The sequence below is a fragment of the Oryzias latipes genome, chromosome 23, assembly GCF_002234675.1.
Source record: "Oryzias latipes chromosome 23, ASM223467v1".
Lineage (NCBI taxonomy): Eukaryota > Metazoa > Chordata > Actinopteri > Beloniformes > Adrianichthyidae > Oryzias > Oryzias latipes.
The window spans coordinates 2,225,671-2,243,065 of NC_019881.2; the positions used below are offsets into that span (position 1 = coordinate 2,225,671).

The 17,395-nt window shown below is 40.9% G+C and overlaps 1 protein-coding gene across 2 annotated transcripts in view; it reads right to left on the reverse strand.

Annotated features, from left to right (window-relative positions):
• The window catches only part of etv6 (ETS variant 6), a 41,323-nt gene extending 29,772 nt beyond the window's left edge, over window positions 1-11,551 (reverse strand). The window contains exon 1 of one of the 2 annotated variants that reach the window (XM_023952220.1): window positions 11,254-11,551. In XM_023952220.1, coding sequence (XP_023807988.1) covers window positions 11,254-11,280 — 27 coding nt within the window. In that variant the 5' untranslated portion in view covers window positions 11,281-11,551. The remainder of the gene's footprint in view (window positions 1-11,253) is intronic. The other variant, XM_023952219.1, reaches the window with a different exon arrangement.
• Between the last annotated feature and the right edge of the window lie 5,844 nt (window positions 11,552-17,395).

The following is a 17,395-nucleotide window of genomic DNA, read 5'->3' on the forward strand; positions in this document are numbered from 1 at the left end:
CACACACACACACACATCTACACACTCCACAAAAGGCTAGAAAACATGAAACTCTTTACAAAGCATTTCTATTAATGGAAAATCTTGAGATGTTAAATTCTAGCTCTAATGTATCGAACGTAACGTTCTACAGTGAAATGGCCAGAGTGTAGCATCAGACTCCCAAACTAAAGCACAAAAAGGTTCAAGACGACAAACTTCAACCTGAACTTTGGCCGTTTGCGGTCCACTCACTCACTAAACCTAAATGATTTCACAATGTTTCCACTAGTGATGCTAGAATTCTCAGTTTAAAACCCAACTGTGTGTTACGCCATGGAACTGAAATGTAAAGAAAGTGAATCGATGCATCCCGACTGCTGACCAGTATGTTTACGTTGGAAGTGTCCAACATGTGACATGCTAAAGTTTAGCGATACAATTTATTGTTTTGACTTTACACCAGGCTTAGCAGAAGCCAGCTGAAAGGTTTTTTGTTACTTCCTCAAAACCAAATTTAAAATTATGAATTTTTAAGTTTTTGTTGTTGTTTTTTTGTAATAAACAAATCATAAATCGAACCAAAAACAAAACCGTGACCCAGAAATCAATGTTGGAACCGAATCGTGGAGAAATCGAATTGTTTTGCTAGTTTCCACTCACATGAGAAAAAATAAAGATCTTTCAAAAATAACATTTTAAAATAATGCAACTTTAATTTTTGATCCGTCTTTATGATCGTAGACCACTTAGTGCTCCCGTTTGTGGAAACTTTCATGCACATTTCTTTCTAGGACATGGTGGAGGCGACAGGTCGTACCAAACACTTATATAACATGCAAGAGTAGAGTAGGGATGGAGTACGGAGGGTCAAATGTTCCAAATCCTGCAGACTGCCCTCCGTAAGTGCTGTTTACAGGATAAATGCGTGCTCCTTGCGCCCCACCCATACCGGTGTCTGATTTCCTCCAACAGACCTAGCCATTGGGGCAGTTTGTTTAAGGACACCAATAGCATCACCTGTATGTTATAGGTATGCATATCCCCCATTATGGATACTTTATGATACAATTACTACGCTCACAACAATGGTACGTTCCATTCACAACAATTCTCAAGGTAACTTTAAGATACATCTGAAAGATGCTGCTGCTCCTCTACGACCGTGTACGGGCCTGGGCAACCCAAAAACCTAGAGTACCCGTACCAGGGTGCACGTTACTGTACCTTGTCAGAGAAAAATGCTTTAGGTGCAATTATAATTCCCCGCGAAGGGGGGTCTATGGGCAGGGATGTCCAGTTTAGTTTAGTCAGTTTGTTAGTTCAATTTAGTATTTTCCTATTGAATTCTATGTATTCATGATCCTTTTGATTTTATGTTTTACTTTTTCAATTACCGATACGAAGCCCATCGAGACGACTGTTGTTGTGAATTTGGGCTATATAAATAAAAGAAGAACTACGGACGCTGCTCCGATCCGCCTGTCAATCTCACGCTCTGGTCTTCCCTCACTCGTGAACAAGACCCAAAGATATTTAAACTCCTCCACCTGGGGCAGGGACACTCCACCCACCAAAAAAGGGCAAACTACCGTTCTCCGGTCAAGAACCATGGCCTCAGATTTAGCGGTGATGACCCTCATCCCTTCACACTCTGCCGCAAACTGCCCTAATGCACGCTGGAGGTCCTGGCTCAATGAGGCCAACAAGACAACATCATCTGCACAGACCAGAGAGGAAGTCCTGGGGTCCCCAAACCAGAACCCCTCCGGCCCCTGGCTGTTCCTAGAAAAGAAGAAAAGTCCATAAAGACTATGAACAGAACTGGCGATAAAGGGCAGCCCTGCTGGAGTCCAACGTGGACCGGGAACAGGTCCGACTCACTGCCGGCTATGTGAACCAAGCTCTTGCTCCAGATATACAGAGACCGGACAGCCCTCAGTCAGGCTTTCCGGACCCCAGTATGGGTTTAATCTACAAAATGTATATGGACTAGATGAGCCAAATCGCACAAACCCTCTAGCACCCTAAAGAGGATGTAGAGCAAATAACAACAATCAATTCTCACATTACCCTTACGAGTACTTCATGATACACTTGCCACATGCATAACAATTTACGTCCCATTTTCATGACGCCCCTTAAGGTGCCTCACAGGAGCTGTTAGACACACCTGCCCTCACGTTAAGATGCAGCCGCTCCTCTCTACAACCTTCTACGGGCCTGAACAACCCAAAAACCTGTAGCACCCATAGGGTCCACCCCCGTTCGGGTGCATGCGACCAAGGCATTAATTAGTCATAAACTGGGATAACTGACCTTAAACAAAGATTACTTTAATTTGTGTTAAGCAATCTCGCAACAAATTTTGAGACAGAAAATGACTAAAACTAAGCCAGCACTAGCTGGTTATAGTTGAAGTCCACGGATTATTAGAAGTAGCACCAACATTTCAAGAACAGTTATTTGAAAGTTCAGCTTAACAAAACAAATCTCTTTGGTACCGTTTGTACTTTTTGATAAGCTGTAAAACAGAAATACATCTTTTCCTTATTTTCTGTAAATTTAAAGTTTACCTTAAATTACTGTGGTTTGGCAGCTTGAGACAAAAGGCCCATTTTCAAAATATTCTTCGATGTTTAATGGCAAGAGCTCACCTACTTAATCCAAATTAAGTCTTTAAGATGACAGACGGTTGTCACAGGACAGCAGGTCGCACAGCGAATCCGCCCTCTAGTTTTTAGCCAAGATGTAAACTGCTGAGTTGAAGACAGAAAAACTGAAACCGCAGACACAGATGTGTTACCACAAGAAAGTTTCTATCAGATAATGACAGCAAGGGTCTGCAGCCAACTCTGGTGTTTAGCTTCACTATCGACAGGTCAGAGGTTTCCTTTGGAAAGAAAAGCAGCTTTTATTAAAAGTTTGCAATATAAATCAGAAGAAGTAGATTTCACGTCCTGTTTTTGCTTAAAGAAGTTTAGAGTTTGTGTTAAAGACATGAAATACTTACAACATATTAATGACATAATGATGCGAGAACTTAATGTGCATGTAAACTAGGATTAGCACTATTCCTAACCAAAAATTAACAGTGTGTTACGCCATTGAACCGACTCATGTCAAAAGTGAATCGTTGCGTCCATAATGCATAGCAGTATGTTTACATTGAGGCAAACACGTATTGCGCCAAATTTAAGAAGAGTTTATCATTTGTTTTATCAAATTACACCAGCCTCATTAGAAGCCAACTGAAAGGTTTTTCTTCATTGCTATTTGCATATTAGTAAAATAAAAGGATTTTTCTGAGTTTTTGTGGTTGTTTTTTTGTAATACACAAATCAGATATCGAACTGAAACAAAAACACGACTCAAAAATGAAGTTTGAACCAAATCGTGATGAAAGTGCATCATTGCATCCCAAGTGTAGACCTGATTTACAGATGGCTGCATTTAGGAAAAACCTGTTTTCAAGTCAAATCAAAAATGATTTTATATAAACATAGGGAGAAATCAGGAAATCCTTCCTATACATTCTGTCAGCGGAGGGGATGTCATTTTATTTGTTTATCCGGCAACTTTGTACTTTGTGGTTTTACTTTTTCTTCAGTCCAATTATGACATTAGAGCCACGAAGCTCATAATTCCATCATTTATGTCCAGCCTCCATCAGATTTGTTAGATAAAAACTTCACCACTGCAAACCCTTTGCAGAGGTTTTATCCTGCCAACTTTTTTATTAAATAAAAACCATGTGACCATCAGAAAGCATGACGCATACTCGTGCATCTCTTTAGAGTGCTTTTGTAGAGGAAGCAGTACTTCCATGGTTGGATTCTTCTGGCCAAAATCAAAAATATCAAACAAATAATCCCAACCATGGCTCTAATCCTCATGAACTAAAATGAAAAAATGGGTTAATGTTGCTTACTTACTCGAAATACGAGCTTTTTTGCACGAGATGAAATATTGGAATGCATGCAAATGTCAGAATTTTGGCAAAACTCAAAAACAACCTAAAATAGTGATATTGTAGAAATGTAGCCATAAAATATTTACAACAATTAAACAATGGTCTGATTATTTACCACTGTGCAATTTGGGATTGTAAAAATATATGTCATGTTGAATTATGGAAAACCTAGATGGACACGGAGCCCACTTATTGCTAGGAAACAGTCGAGTCAGCACCGTTTCAAAGTTGACACTCATAGAACGTGTCTCCTGAATAGTAGAAAAGCTTCATAGTACCATGATAGAAAAACACTGAACCTTCTCCAGCGCCAACAAGGCAGTTACAGAATAAAACACAACATTTGTCAGCCTTTTGTTTCAAAATAAGTACACAACGCTGAATATTGCCAATCGAAACATGGCTGGCAGCTGAAATGAAATGATTGCTAAACAGTTTGCATCATTGACTGCAGGTCAGGTGTTTGGTTCGCCCACTTTGCCTGCATTGCACCAACTCTAATACCACTATGCAGGAGTTGTCTATAGTTGTTCCAAATATCCATATTTACTCACCTTTATGGATTTCTGGAAATGCTTTTGGTAAATGATTCGCCATGTTTTTTTATAAACATAAAAGAAGAATTTATAATTAGATGTCTTGTTACATTACACCAGATAAGGCTAGACGTTGAGAAGAAATTGCACTATCCCAGAAGGGGCAAAATAGGGTTTGACCACACCTTTGACTTGATTGAGTTTGTAAAAACCAAATCTTAAGATTGTTTGAAACTACTGATAGGAGTATATTGCTAATTACGTGTTGAGCATGTGGTGTTCCCAGAGCACCTGATACTAGCGCATGTACCGTAAATTCCGGGCTGTAGAGCGCACCTGATAACAAACTGCTCCCTTTTTAAAAGGATTAACTATTTTATACACACACAAACCAAACCTGTCTATTAACCGCATGCGCCCACGTTTAAACACATTGTTTGAACATGTTGTAGTGTACATTCTGGACAACTTCAACAGTCTTAGAGATGAAGAAGGAACTGCTAATTGCATATTCCCCTTTCCAGTATTATAACTTACTTACTTGAACACACTCACAAACAGCCAAACAGCATGGATGTCGCTTCTGCTCACAGCCCCCTCAGTCATGGTGTGGAACATTACACCCACGATTCCCCACAAAACCGCGCGCATGTGTGTAAGGAGGAGGGAGTGCGTGCAGCGAGTGACAATAAGAGCAGCGAAAGTGTGTTGGGGGGGGGTGTTTACGTTTGTTATACAGAGTTAAAGAGAACTTTAATAAAAGGTTTCCCCCAGAAAAAGATGAATGATTCTTTGTTAACCCACTCTGGAGGCTCTGGGAGTCCAAACGGGGAAGTGAACAACCGAAGGAAGATCCGCCTTCGGCGGAGAGGAAAGAAAGAAAAAAAGTGATCGCCGGAAAGGTTCAACACATGATATATTTACAAAGAAAGACGGTACAAGAAGAGTGTTCAAAGTTGTAATAATATACCTGAACTTTTCTTTCTAAACAGTGACTGTGACACGGCAGTAACACGGCAGCAATATGGTAGTAACAGGGCTGGTTAAAAAAACATACCGGTAAAAGCCACTGAGAGCAGCAACGACTTATAGGTGCGCAGGCGCCTCTGCGCAGAGGCAAGCGCTGTGCGTGCGCTGGAAGTTATCTTCCACTACACTGACACACCGTAACAGAGCGCTAACAGGGCTGGTTAAAAAAACATGGACGTAATAGTCCCTGAGAGCTTTCTACATCTTCCTCCTTTGCACTGAAAACATAGAAGTCTTTCTCCTCAGTGTGGGATCGGAATAGAGTCAGATATTCACACACTCTCCCTCAGTCTCGCCTTCGTTATTGTCAGTGTCACTCTGAGGTAAATTCTCTCCTGAGCTTGCGCTGTCCTCTCCGTCTCGCAGCAGACCGGCTTTTCCAAACCCGTTGGTGATGGTGGATTTTTTTACAATGCTTTAACGATTGCTTTGAACTTGAAAGCTGCGTCATATTGTAGTGGCGGTCACGTGCACGTTGGGTGTAACAGCAGCAAAGGATTGTTACACCCATGGGATGTGAGCATGGATGTTTCTTTTTGTTGCACTATGACTGACGGGTCTAAGAGCAGAAGTGACGTCCGTGCTGTTTGGCTGCTTATGGGTGTGTCAAAATAAATGGACTTGATGCCAGAAACGAAATTACGCTTACAGCTTCTCTCATAGGCTCCTCCTGAGAAAGTTCAGAGTCAAGAGGTGTATGGTCCATGGATAGATTCCATTGTAGTCAGTTATATGAGTGACAGCTCAGATGACTGATAGCTTGAACAGTCTACTGTTCTCATTGAATTTCCTGTGGGTATCTGTTCTGTGAGTATCTGTTTAATGCTATTCATTCTAAAAGCGGGAATTTACATTAAACTTCATTCCCTTTGACTCACTCTGACCCTATCTGCTATAGCGCCCCTAGCGGCCGTTAAAAAAAATGCATAAATTAGCCGCATCCTTGAATAAACCACAGGCTTGAAAGCGTGTGACAAAAGTAGCGTCTTGTAATCCGGAAATTACGGTATTCACAGTTGGAAGAAGCTTCCAAATGTCAAAACGGTCCAAATGTTGCTCCAGGTAATTCTTTCACAGCTCCATTCTAATACATGAAAGGCTTGGTATAATTTTCAGTCGGACACAAACCGCAATCGTTAGTTTCTCCTCCTTGATCAATTTTCAAACGGTTGGCCCTTCTGTGTAAAGGATGCAATCCATTCGTCATTACCACATGCGAGTCCCTGATTGGTCAAAGTTCAACTGGTTCAACTTTAAAGCCGTGTTCAATGGACGTGTGTTTGGTACGTAGAACCCAAAAACGTCCTTAAAAATGTGTGTAGCTATGTGTGATAGAATGAGGTCCGACAGTTGGATTTACATGTTTACATAATCTTTTCATTGAAAGTGGTGGCTAGAATGCACGTTGACGCCGTGAACTTAGCTTAGCGAGAATAGGCAGAGCAATCATTTGCTAAGGTTTTACTATTTGCAGGTGTTACTTGAGGACTGGCTCTTTCCTGCAAATGAAAGCAGAGCAACTTGAGGAAATAAAGCTGTCTAACATTCTTGTCTCTGCTTTCAGCCTGCTGTCACTGCTCAGACGCTGAGACCGGCGCACCGACAGCATGTACCAGGAATTTCCTGTGGAAGCCAAGCAATAATCTTTTAGACCCCCATTTCCTTCTCTCAGAGGCAACGGAAGGAAGGAAAAAAAATAGACTTCAGTTGCCAGTGTCTTCACACAACATCAACTGTGTCCAATTTGACAAAAGGGGGTAACGAAAAGCCAGTCATAAAGACTAAACGGGAAAGTAATGGGATAGAACTGGGCAGCAGGATGAAGAAGACATGAAAAGTCTTCCTCTCGCACTGGAGGTACAACTTTGTGGAGTTGAGCTAATCTCAGCAATTATCAAATCTATGTCAGGAACAAACTACCATAAACCTTTAGTTGCAGAGACCCTATCTATTTCAGAAACTTCATGCTGACGGCACATTCCCAATAATTTTACACACCAATTTTGAGCCAAACCCAAAAATAAACCTGTATTTTAGTCTGAAACTAGTTTGTACAGGACAAAAATGCATCTTTGAAAACACCTCTACAGTGCAAAACTACACAGTAACATGTGAAAGTTGCCACACATCAATGATTTGGTGTGTTTGGAGTGTTGCTCAATAATTGCTTACATCCCCTGATGTTCTCCTTTTTACTATGGCTGTGACAATGAATTATTTTCATTGCTGATTAATGCAAAGACCACACACATTGCAACACGTCAGTCATGTTGACTGCGTGTGCAAGGCAGCTTCAGTTTGCTTCCAGAGAGGTGACAGTAAACCAAGATCAGCCGGTAAACCATTGCATTTAACTGCTGTTGGTTGTCTTTTCAGTCTGATGCGATAAATGCGACTTCAGTTGAAAAAATAATGAGCTCCTAACCTCTTAAAATTAATAAAGACTCACCCAACTGTGCAACTTTTCAATCGAGCGCTTTTTTGTTTTGATTTTCTTGTACAGTTAGCTTAAAATGTTTTCTACTCAGAGAATTGGAGCCCAAACTCCATTTGGCCTAAATGCAATGGCTTCCAATCGAAGTCAACGGTTTCCTACGATTGTGTGTCAGACTCCACCCCGACCACCATCTGGTCACTGCCGCTCCACTCCTGCATGATAGTGTTCTTACTCCTGTGTGTTGATCGGTGTGAAATGCCATATCCCTACCGTCTCGACCCCTCCATGTGAGTAGAAAAAAAGACAAGTCAACTACTGTAACTCTTCAACTGTTTACTCAATTGACATAATCCTAGCAGAAAGGAAAGACGCCTTGCACGGATATGCAACACTGTAAAGCAGTAAATAGCTTCATGTAAATCAACAGATTCTGTGTCAGAGAAACGCCACATTGCGCCATCATGCAACCAAGGTGGCCGGGATACAAGATACAACAACAAACGAATCCCAGTACAAATGAACAAATACTGAAACACAACAACGAAAGCGGAGACACGGCTTCTAACAGAAATGGACATTATATAAAACCAATCGTGAGTTATTTATTACTGTTTTCTTTATGTGGACATTATTATTACATGAAACAGCCCATTGTTGTAATTTTTATTTTGGACTGTCTTAACGAATCCTGGCAACACAGTATTTAACGTATCAAAGTGCCAGTGGCCCAGGCGGTGGCTCAAGCGGTAGAGCGGGTCGTCCAATGATCGAAGGGTCAGTGGTTCAATCCCCGCTCCCCCAGTGAACCGTTCCTGTGTCGTTGAGCAAGATACTTCCCCGTCCCTGCCTCCAGCGTGTCTCCACTGCTGCATGAATGTCCCGGTGATGATCATGTCTCACAAGTTATATCGTCTTCACAATTTTGATCAGTAACATCCCATTTTCCTCACATCCCGCAGCCCTAATCTGAATTACCAAAATGACTGTGAATGTCATATTTGAAGACCAGAAATAAACTGGAGAAAATGTCTGTCGGAAAAAATACTTTCATTAACATTAAACCTGGGTTTACATGAAATGTTACATATTAGTTATTATTAAATGCTTGTGGTTAACTTCTCACTTTAAATCGTGTGAAGACGAAAATAACACAAATAGTTATCTTATTCAGAAGTACAAATCATTGTGGTTTTGATCACACAAACAAATCTGTTCATTTCGTTTCACAGTCAATATTTTAGAAATGAGCTGGAAAGTGTCAATCGGAGGGTCCTGCGACGGTGTCCCACAGGTTTACAACGGCTTATAACAGAACGTAGCCAATCGCAATCAAGAAATTGCACACAGTTTTCAGAAAGTGCTGTGGGCTGCATATGATTGATCTTGTGACAGGAACCTGCAGCCGTTGGAACTTTGAACACATTTGGCCCATGGTCTGAAATTTGAACATGTCTGGTAAAACATGAAATATATTTTACTTCATATTCACATTATTAGATACTGTCACAGATTTCAGCGTGTGATAAAACACTAGCTAACAACATTTAGCGGGTTTCTTGTGTAGAAAACTTGCTTACCTTTCATCTGTTGTATTTCTTTTACTTTACTCAATCTCTGTAAAAGAAATTGTCTGCTTGTTTTTGTAGATTATGCATAAAATGACTAATTCAAAGGATGTAGTTACACTACAATGACTTAAAAGTCAGGAATGTCTTGGAATTCTGACATAATTATGTATTTTTGTTCCAGGAAACGTTAAGGAGCACGGGAACAAATGGACTGAACACGCTAAGATCAGCAGGTGACCTAGCTGGTACCACTTAGAACAATATAGAATCAATATTGTTCTAGTTCCAATGATGTTTTGATCTATTGTCAAAGTGTTCCCAGTGGTCTTATGATTATGATTACGGCAATCTTAGCCAAAATCCAACAACCGGTGTGGTTTTCTACGACACAGTCCTGCAGAGCATCAGTAGTTCATTGGAAATTTGCCTCTGAGTTTTGGGTGAGACTGTTGAGGCAGAGTAGGCCTGCCCTTTGTTTACACTCTCTACCGCTAGCTTACAGCCCCAACCCAACATTAGCAAGGCAACAAAAAAAGAACTGCAAGCAATATTGGAGCCATCCAGCTGACAGTTTAGATCCAGACTCCAGCTCGGATGAGGAAAATAAAGACGTTCATGGATCCATTTGTCTGCAGGTGGATGCATCAGAATGGAGCGGAGCAGGGAGCTTATGGCCCGTCGACTGTAGCACGAACGCCACTGCTGCAGGTTTTTTCAAACTGCATTTTTTCATCTGCTCCTGATTCACAATGATCTGAATAAGGAAATAATCCGAAAAGCAATTTGAAGCCTAATTTTATTTATATGTATCGTCAAGCGTGAGAAAAATGCTACAGGAACATGCTAGAAAAAGCAAAAACACAAATTTGAAAGGAGTGGGTCTCTCAGAATATTGGACATGTGCATCTTTTTGGGTTTTTGTACGTTTGTTGAACGGCAACTGACATTCTGAAATGATAATAAAGACGTTTTAGCACTGAAAATTATTTGGATTTATTGACAAAAACACAGAAAACAGTTCAACTAAGTGATCCCCTCCTTAATTCCAGTCACTTAAACATGCTATCGTAGTGGTGGTATTTATTTTAAAATTTATTTGCAGTTTTTAGCGTAACAAACTAAAAGCGTCATATTTTAAAACCCCTGAAATTCTATTGAACTTCTATAGGGACAACCAACCCCACAACCTGAGACCACCAACACCTTGTTGGGGTCGGTGGTCACATTGTACCAGAATGTCTTTGATGGTTTATTACTCCTTAACAAAGACCTTGGTAAAAAAGATACATACTTAAAGTTAGGACCTTAAGCTTTCATTTAGGAATCGCTGCTTTTCAAGATGAGCAATGCAAAGACGAGTACAAATGGTGACCGACAACCCCTGTCTCCCTTAAAAAAAATGATGTAGAAAAGTGAATTTAGATTATATTCCAAATTGTGCGCGTGGGACGTTCTGTGCACGCGCGGAGTTTGACACACGCTCATTGGTGACTTTTGTCTCTAATGTACCGCCATAAAACACTCCGCGGAGCTTAAAAGTGTTTGTTTTCGACGGTTTCCCGTCGTTAAATCCATCCGCCACAGTCACGACTTGTGTCCGTGAGGCACACGCGCGCGGCGAGCAACAGATGAGCGGCAGAAACGCGCGCGTGCCCCAAGCCGCGAGCCTCAAAGAGTGTGTGGGAAGAGATGGGGGGGGGGAGGGGGCACAAGGTGGCGGGTCGCAGATACCTTGTTCGCAGCGGAGGGTTCGGACATTATCTCCCGTCAACTTCCGTCCGTCCACTTTCCCCGAGCTGCGTGGCTCCTTTCCCGGCGGCAGCGGCAGTCCGACCGCTCGGCTCGTAGCTGTGGGAGAAGTTCTATTTTCTTCCCCCCCCCGCCGCCGATTCTCTTTATTTGGTCCGGTCCATGTGGCGGTGCCGAAAACTTCTTTTGTCCGCGCGTGTTTTCCTTCACATGTCGGCAGCGCGCTGGTTAATAATCCCTTCCTGGAAGAGAGAGACACCCCCCTCGCGCGCGGTGTGTGTCGCTCATTGATCTGGTTGTGTGTAAAACGGCGAAATGACGTGAATTCCCAGCAACGAGCCTTGCCCCCTTTTAAAGGGAAACCCGAAGCAGGAAATCGCAGCGGGTCGCTCTGCAGACACGCAACTGCCGTCTGAGAGACGAACGAGAAAAACCGCGCCGTTGAAGGGCTTTTAACCATCGTGCTTTGCGTTGCATCGACCATAAAACTAAACTGTCATGTTCAAAATAAGGGAGGAAAAAAAGGTGGAATATTTTTTATACCTCTAAAAAATGCCGCACAATGAAAGGTATAACGTCATAAAAATATTACAATTCATGCCGCAAAAGTATATTAACAATACATTAGATACAATGTTTTGAAAACCATGACTAAACCTGCAGTTTAAAATTACCAATTCAAATACCATTTGTTTTCATGTCTGAATCTCTCGTGCAGCCAACTATTAGTATCCATAAAAGACATCTAAAATAATCAGTGACATGAGATCACAGGAGTCAGTAAACTATTCATGACTTCTAGATAATGCAATTTAAAATAAAGCACCAAACCTTCCTGGAAACCCGAAAACAACAACACTCGATCAGGGGTTTAATTTCCCAGCCTAGGCAGACATTGTGTGTCCCACGCTGGTCATAAATGTAAGAAACGTGTATGTCACTTTGAATATGAGTGTCTGCTAAACAGCTAAGTGGATAAAAAGCTCCATTAAAGCTTGTTTGATACCATTTCCAACCTTTTTTAGGCTCATGCAGACAACAATATTATAGGATACAATTGTAAAAAGAAGTATTGAAGAAATCTGGATACAAATGAAGAAGAGGAACAGCAAAATGCAAAACATAATTGGTTAACGATAAAACTAAACATGGCAGTTTTTCAATATATAAAGATGTGCAAAAACTCTTATTTGTGAAATGTTTCTCTTAAATTTTTGGAAAAGTTTAGGAGAGTTTAACAACAATTTTTTTTCGAAGACGAGCCAAAAAAGACAATTATTGGATAATTACAACTGTGTTCTAACTCCCCCCAGATTGTTGGAGCTAACATTCTTGGATGTAGAGTTAGAAAGCAAAAGCCTACTGAAAACAGAATTGTAATTGTTTAATAGTATTAACACACAGTTCTGCCTCTACTGCCATGTGGTGAAAATCTGTGAAACTTTAGGGGTATCTTCAAGATGCTTTGTCATCGCGTCTGCAGGTAAGTCAAGCCAACACAGTTTAGTCGCTCTTGGTTTATAACCCTTGTGCTATCTTGTGGGGTCCAGATGACCCCACCTTTACATTGAGGTGTTCTCCCTACCATGATAAAGGTGGAAAGATTTCATGTAATCCATGGAAACCAGTGAAGATCAAAAATCATTGAAGAAAAAAGGTACAGTGCACTGTCTAGTTGGGTCTAGATGACCCCACTCCCAATATTATCGTGCCTTGGATAGCACACGGGTTAAGAAACCACTTCCAAGGAAAAGCCTATATAAATGTGTGTAAATACAGATTTCCGGCTGCCGCGTTCAAAACTCTCACGTCCACGTGTAGCTACGTACATTTTTAAGACCATTTTCAGGCTCTACGTTCAAAACCTTCAGCCTTTGCACAGATATTAAAAATAATACCAGGTGAAATTTTACTTTGTAGTGACGTATGGATGCTGTCCATGAAACATTGTGATTTGAGTAATACGACACCAAGTCTTTCATACACTGGAATAGAGCTGTGAAAGAAAAAGCCCGGAGCAAGATTTATGAGATTTGTACCGTGTCTACAACAAAAAGATGTCCCTCGCTGTTTGTCCAGTGTGAACGGCGGGAACTTAGCATCAGTCATTCTAGTGGTCAGGGGTTGAAACCCTTGCCAGGATTAGTAAGAAACTTGTGGATAAAACCCTCTTTTACATTGGATGGAATTGAATCCGCTCATTTAGTCTTTTTGTGAGACGTCCTGTCTCTCTCAAACTTTCTGCCACATGTATATTTTCCAAACGTTAGCATCTGGTTTAAGATTTCAATTACTTTACAAGCTTCAACCTGAAACTATTTCATATGGGCGGCAGCGGATACTTTAAAAGACAAGATTGCGACTTCCGGTTATGGCGACCACCTGAGCAGACGCAATAGTCACTGCTCTGCTATCTCGACACTTAAATCCTGCGAAAATACTCCAATCTCCCCCAAAACTTAGGTAAAGGGGTTTGAGAACATAAAAGGAATGCCGAGAGGCAACAAACAAAGGCCGGATACCAACAACCAGCCAAAGCTGACGGACTTTCAAACTCGGAGCAGTTCCCAAAGAACTGAGGCTGGCAACATGGCTGAAGGTAAAGGAGAACGGAACCCGGAGTTGGAGAGATCCAAAGCGGATGAGATCCTGGCTGCCATTGGAGCTATGAGGGATGAGTTCACAACTCGTTTTGATGGAATCGGGACCGCAATCGGAGATATAAAAAAAGAAATGAGTGAGTTCACGGAACGAATCTCGCAAGTGGAGATGCGCACATCACGTGCAGAAGAGGATGTCGCCAGCCTACAGGCCAAAGTGAGCGCGCTGGAGTCCAAACAAAGAGGGATGGAAGACAAACTCCTGGACTTGGAAACCAGATCCAGACAAAATAATCTGAGGCTGGTCGGGCTGCCGGAGGGGGCCGAAGGAGAAGACCCGTACACATTCCTGGAGAAGTGGATCCCGGAGGCATTAAATATGCAGGCGCGAGGAGCGACGGTGAAGATCGAGCGAGCACACCGGGTCGGACCAGCGAGGGAACCTGGAGCGCCACCGAGAACATTAATAATGAAGTTCGCCGATTACAGGGAGAAGCAAGCGGTCGCGGTGGCAGCAAAAAACAGCAAAGACATAAAATATAAAGGAAAACAGGTTCGATTTTTCCCGGATTTAGCCACGGGGCTTCACCAGCTGAGGAAGCAGTTTGACCCGGTGCGCCGGGAGCTGCGTAACCGGGGCATTCGGCACGGGCTGATTCATCCTGCAAAACTGCTGGTGACCTACAAAGATCGCACCCACACCTTCAAAAGTCCAGCTGAAGCACAGAAGTTTGTCGAGAATGTCCAGGAGGACACAGCGTAAATATATACCCACGGAGATGTCATATATGTGTATTATTATTTAGTGAATAAGCAAGTAATATCGGGGATACCTTTAAAGTTTGTGGCAACAGTTAACGGGGGAGGGAAAGATCATGTTGAAGATAATGAAGATAAGTGGAAAATAATCAGTGAATAAATCTGTTAGAGAACATTTCAGGGTAGAGCATGGAGTGTTACTACACGAGATAGCACCAGTGTTCAAACAAAGACGATGGTGAGTGGAGGGACCGATCCTCGCAGGCGTGGAACGGTCCAAGGCGATAACGGGAGACGACTTTCAGGGGGGAGGGATTTCTTATTTAAACAAAGGGAAAGGGGATTTGTTTTGATGCATGTTCAAGCATCCAGGGTTTTCCGTGCCTCTCTACAAAAAAGTGTCAAGTTAATATGTATGTCGTAGTTGAAAATGACACAAGAAGTAAAAATTAAGTTTGTTTCTTGGAACTGCAGAGGTCTTCGAAATCCAAACAAAGTGAAACAAGTTATGAACAGAATAAAAGATATGGATGGTCAGGTGGTATTTCTGCAGGAAACTCATCTTCTTGATAAAGATTTGAAAAGTATTAAAAGAAGATGACAAGGCAGTGTATTTACAGCCCCATTTTCCTCTAATGCAAGAGGAGTTATGATATTACTCCGTAATACAGTTCCTTTTCAAGTAAAAAATATAATAAAAGATAAATGGGGAAGATATCTAATCATTCAAGGTCAATTACTTTCAGAGGATTTATGTTTTGTAAATGTTTATGGCCCTAACATAGATGATGCTAATTTTTTTGAGGATGTTTTTCTTATAATAGCGTCACTCACAGGACAATATATCATAGCAGGTGACTTTAACTGTACTCTAGACCCTAAAATAGACAGATCAACAGGAACAGATCAATCCCACAATAAATGCAGAACGGTTATTCAGGGTTACATTAAAGAATCGAACTTACTAGACATATGGAGAGAATTAAATCTTAATGATAAGGGCTACTCCTGCTACTCTAGTAAATATAAGACATTTTCCAGGATTGATTATTTCCTAATCTCTTTAGAATTATGTCATAAAATTAACAGTTGTTTTTATGAGTCCATTGTGATCTCAGACCATGCTCCATGTTGTTTAGTATATATGGATAAAAATATTATTAAAGACCCACCCCGGTGGCATTTCCAGCATAAATGGTTACAGGATAAAGAATTTATCAAATATATAGGAAAACATATTGATGAATATTTCAAATTAAACACGGCGCAGACGTCTGCATGTATAAGATGGGAAGCTTTCAAAGCGGTTCTTAGAGGTCACATCATTAGCTATACAGGTTCAAAATCAAAAAAGTGGAGAGGGGAGAGACAACAGTTGGAACACAAGATTAAAACGCTTCAGGAAAAGGTCAACAAAGAAAATAATTTGCAACTGATAAACGAGTTAGCAACTTTAAGAGCAGAATATAATAAACAATCAGCTGGTCGAGCAGCAGCAAGTCTCTTAAGGCTGAAACAATCCTTCTACGATCAAGGTGACAAGGCAAGGAAACTGCTGGCTTGGCAGATAAAACAATTGGAGTTTAAAACACCGATAACATCTATTATATCAAATGACACAACTCTTGTAAATCCCACTGAAATTAATAAAGCATTTAGAGAATACTATAGTGAGTTATACAATGCAAAAGAGAAAACAAATACTGAAAACATAAACAATTTCTTAGATCAGTTAACCATTCCACCTATATCTGATGACAAAAGAGAGGCTTTGAATCTGGAAATCAGCAAAGAGGAGATTGGACATGCTATTGATAGTCTCAAATCAGGAAAAAAAGCAGGTCCAGATGGTCTCCCAGTTGATTTGTATAAAGAATTTAAAAATAAACTAATAACACCCATATTTGAAATGCTCCAAGAAGCATTTAGAAATAACAATCTCCCCCCATCAATGAACAGTGCGTTGATAATTCTATTACCTAAACCAGGAAAACCCTCAAATAAATGTGAAAATTTTAGACCAATAAGTTTGTTAAACGCTGACCTTAAGATAATCTGTAAACTCTTGGCAACACGACTACAGAATGTGTTGCCAAGCATTATTGATAGAGACCAAAATGGCTTTATATCTGGAAGGCAAGGATTTCACAACGTGAGAAGGGTTTTAAATATTATTCATTACAACACAAATAAAGCAGAAACAGGTTTATTGGCACTAGATGGTGAAAAGGCCTTTGATAAGGTCCATTGGCCTTTTCTCTTTAAGGTTATGGACAAATTTGGATGTGGAACCAACTTTAAAATGTGGGTCCAGATCATTTATAAAAACCCCAAGGCAAAAATCTTGACTAACAGGAACACTTCACAGTCAATAAACATAACAAAAGGCTGCAGGCAGGGGTGTCCATTGTCACCTTTGCTATTCACAATGGCAATCGAACCACTAGCAGTAGCAATACGATCCCATACAGGGCTACATGGAATCACGGTGGGTCCAGTAGAACACAAAATAGCTTTATATGCAGATGATGTGATTGTGTTTCTCTCTCAATTAAGAAAATCAATACCTTCTTTAATGGAAATAATCAGAAAATATGGTGATGTCTCTGGATACAGAGTGAACCAAACAAAATCCTCTATTTTATTACTTAATGAAGAAGAAAGAAAAAATCCAACTTCTGAAATTATCCAATTTAATGTAGTTGACAATTTCAAATATCTGGGAATTAACATCAGACCAAGACTAGAACAGGTAGTAGAATCAA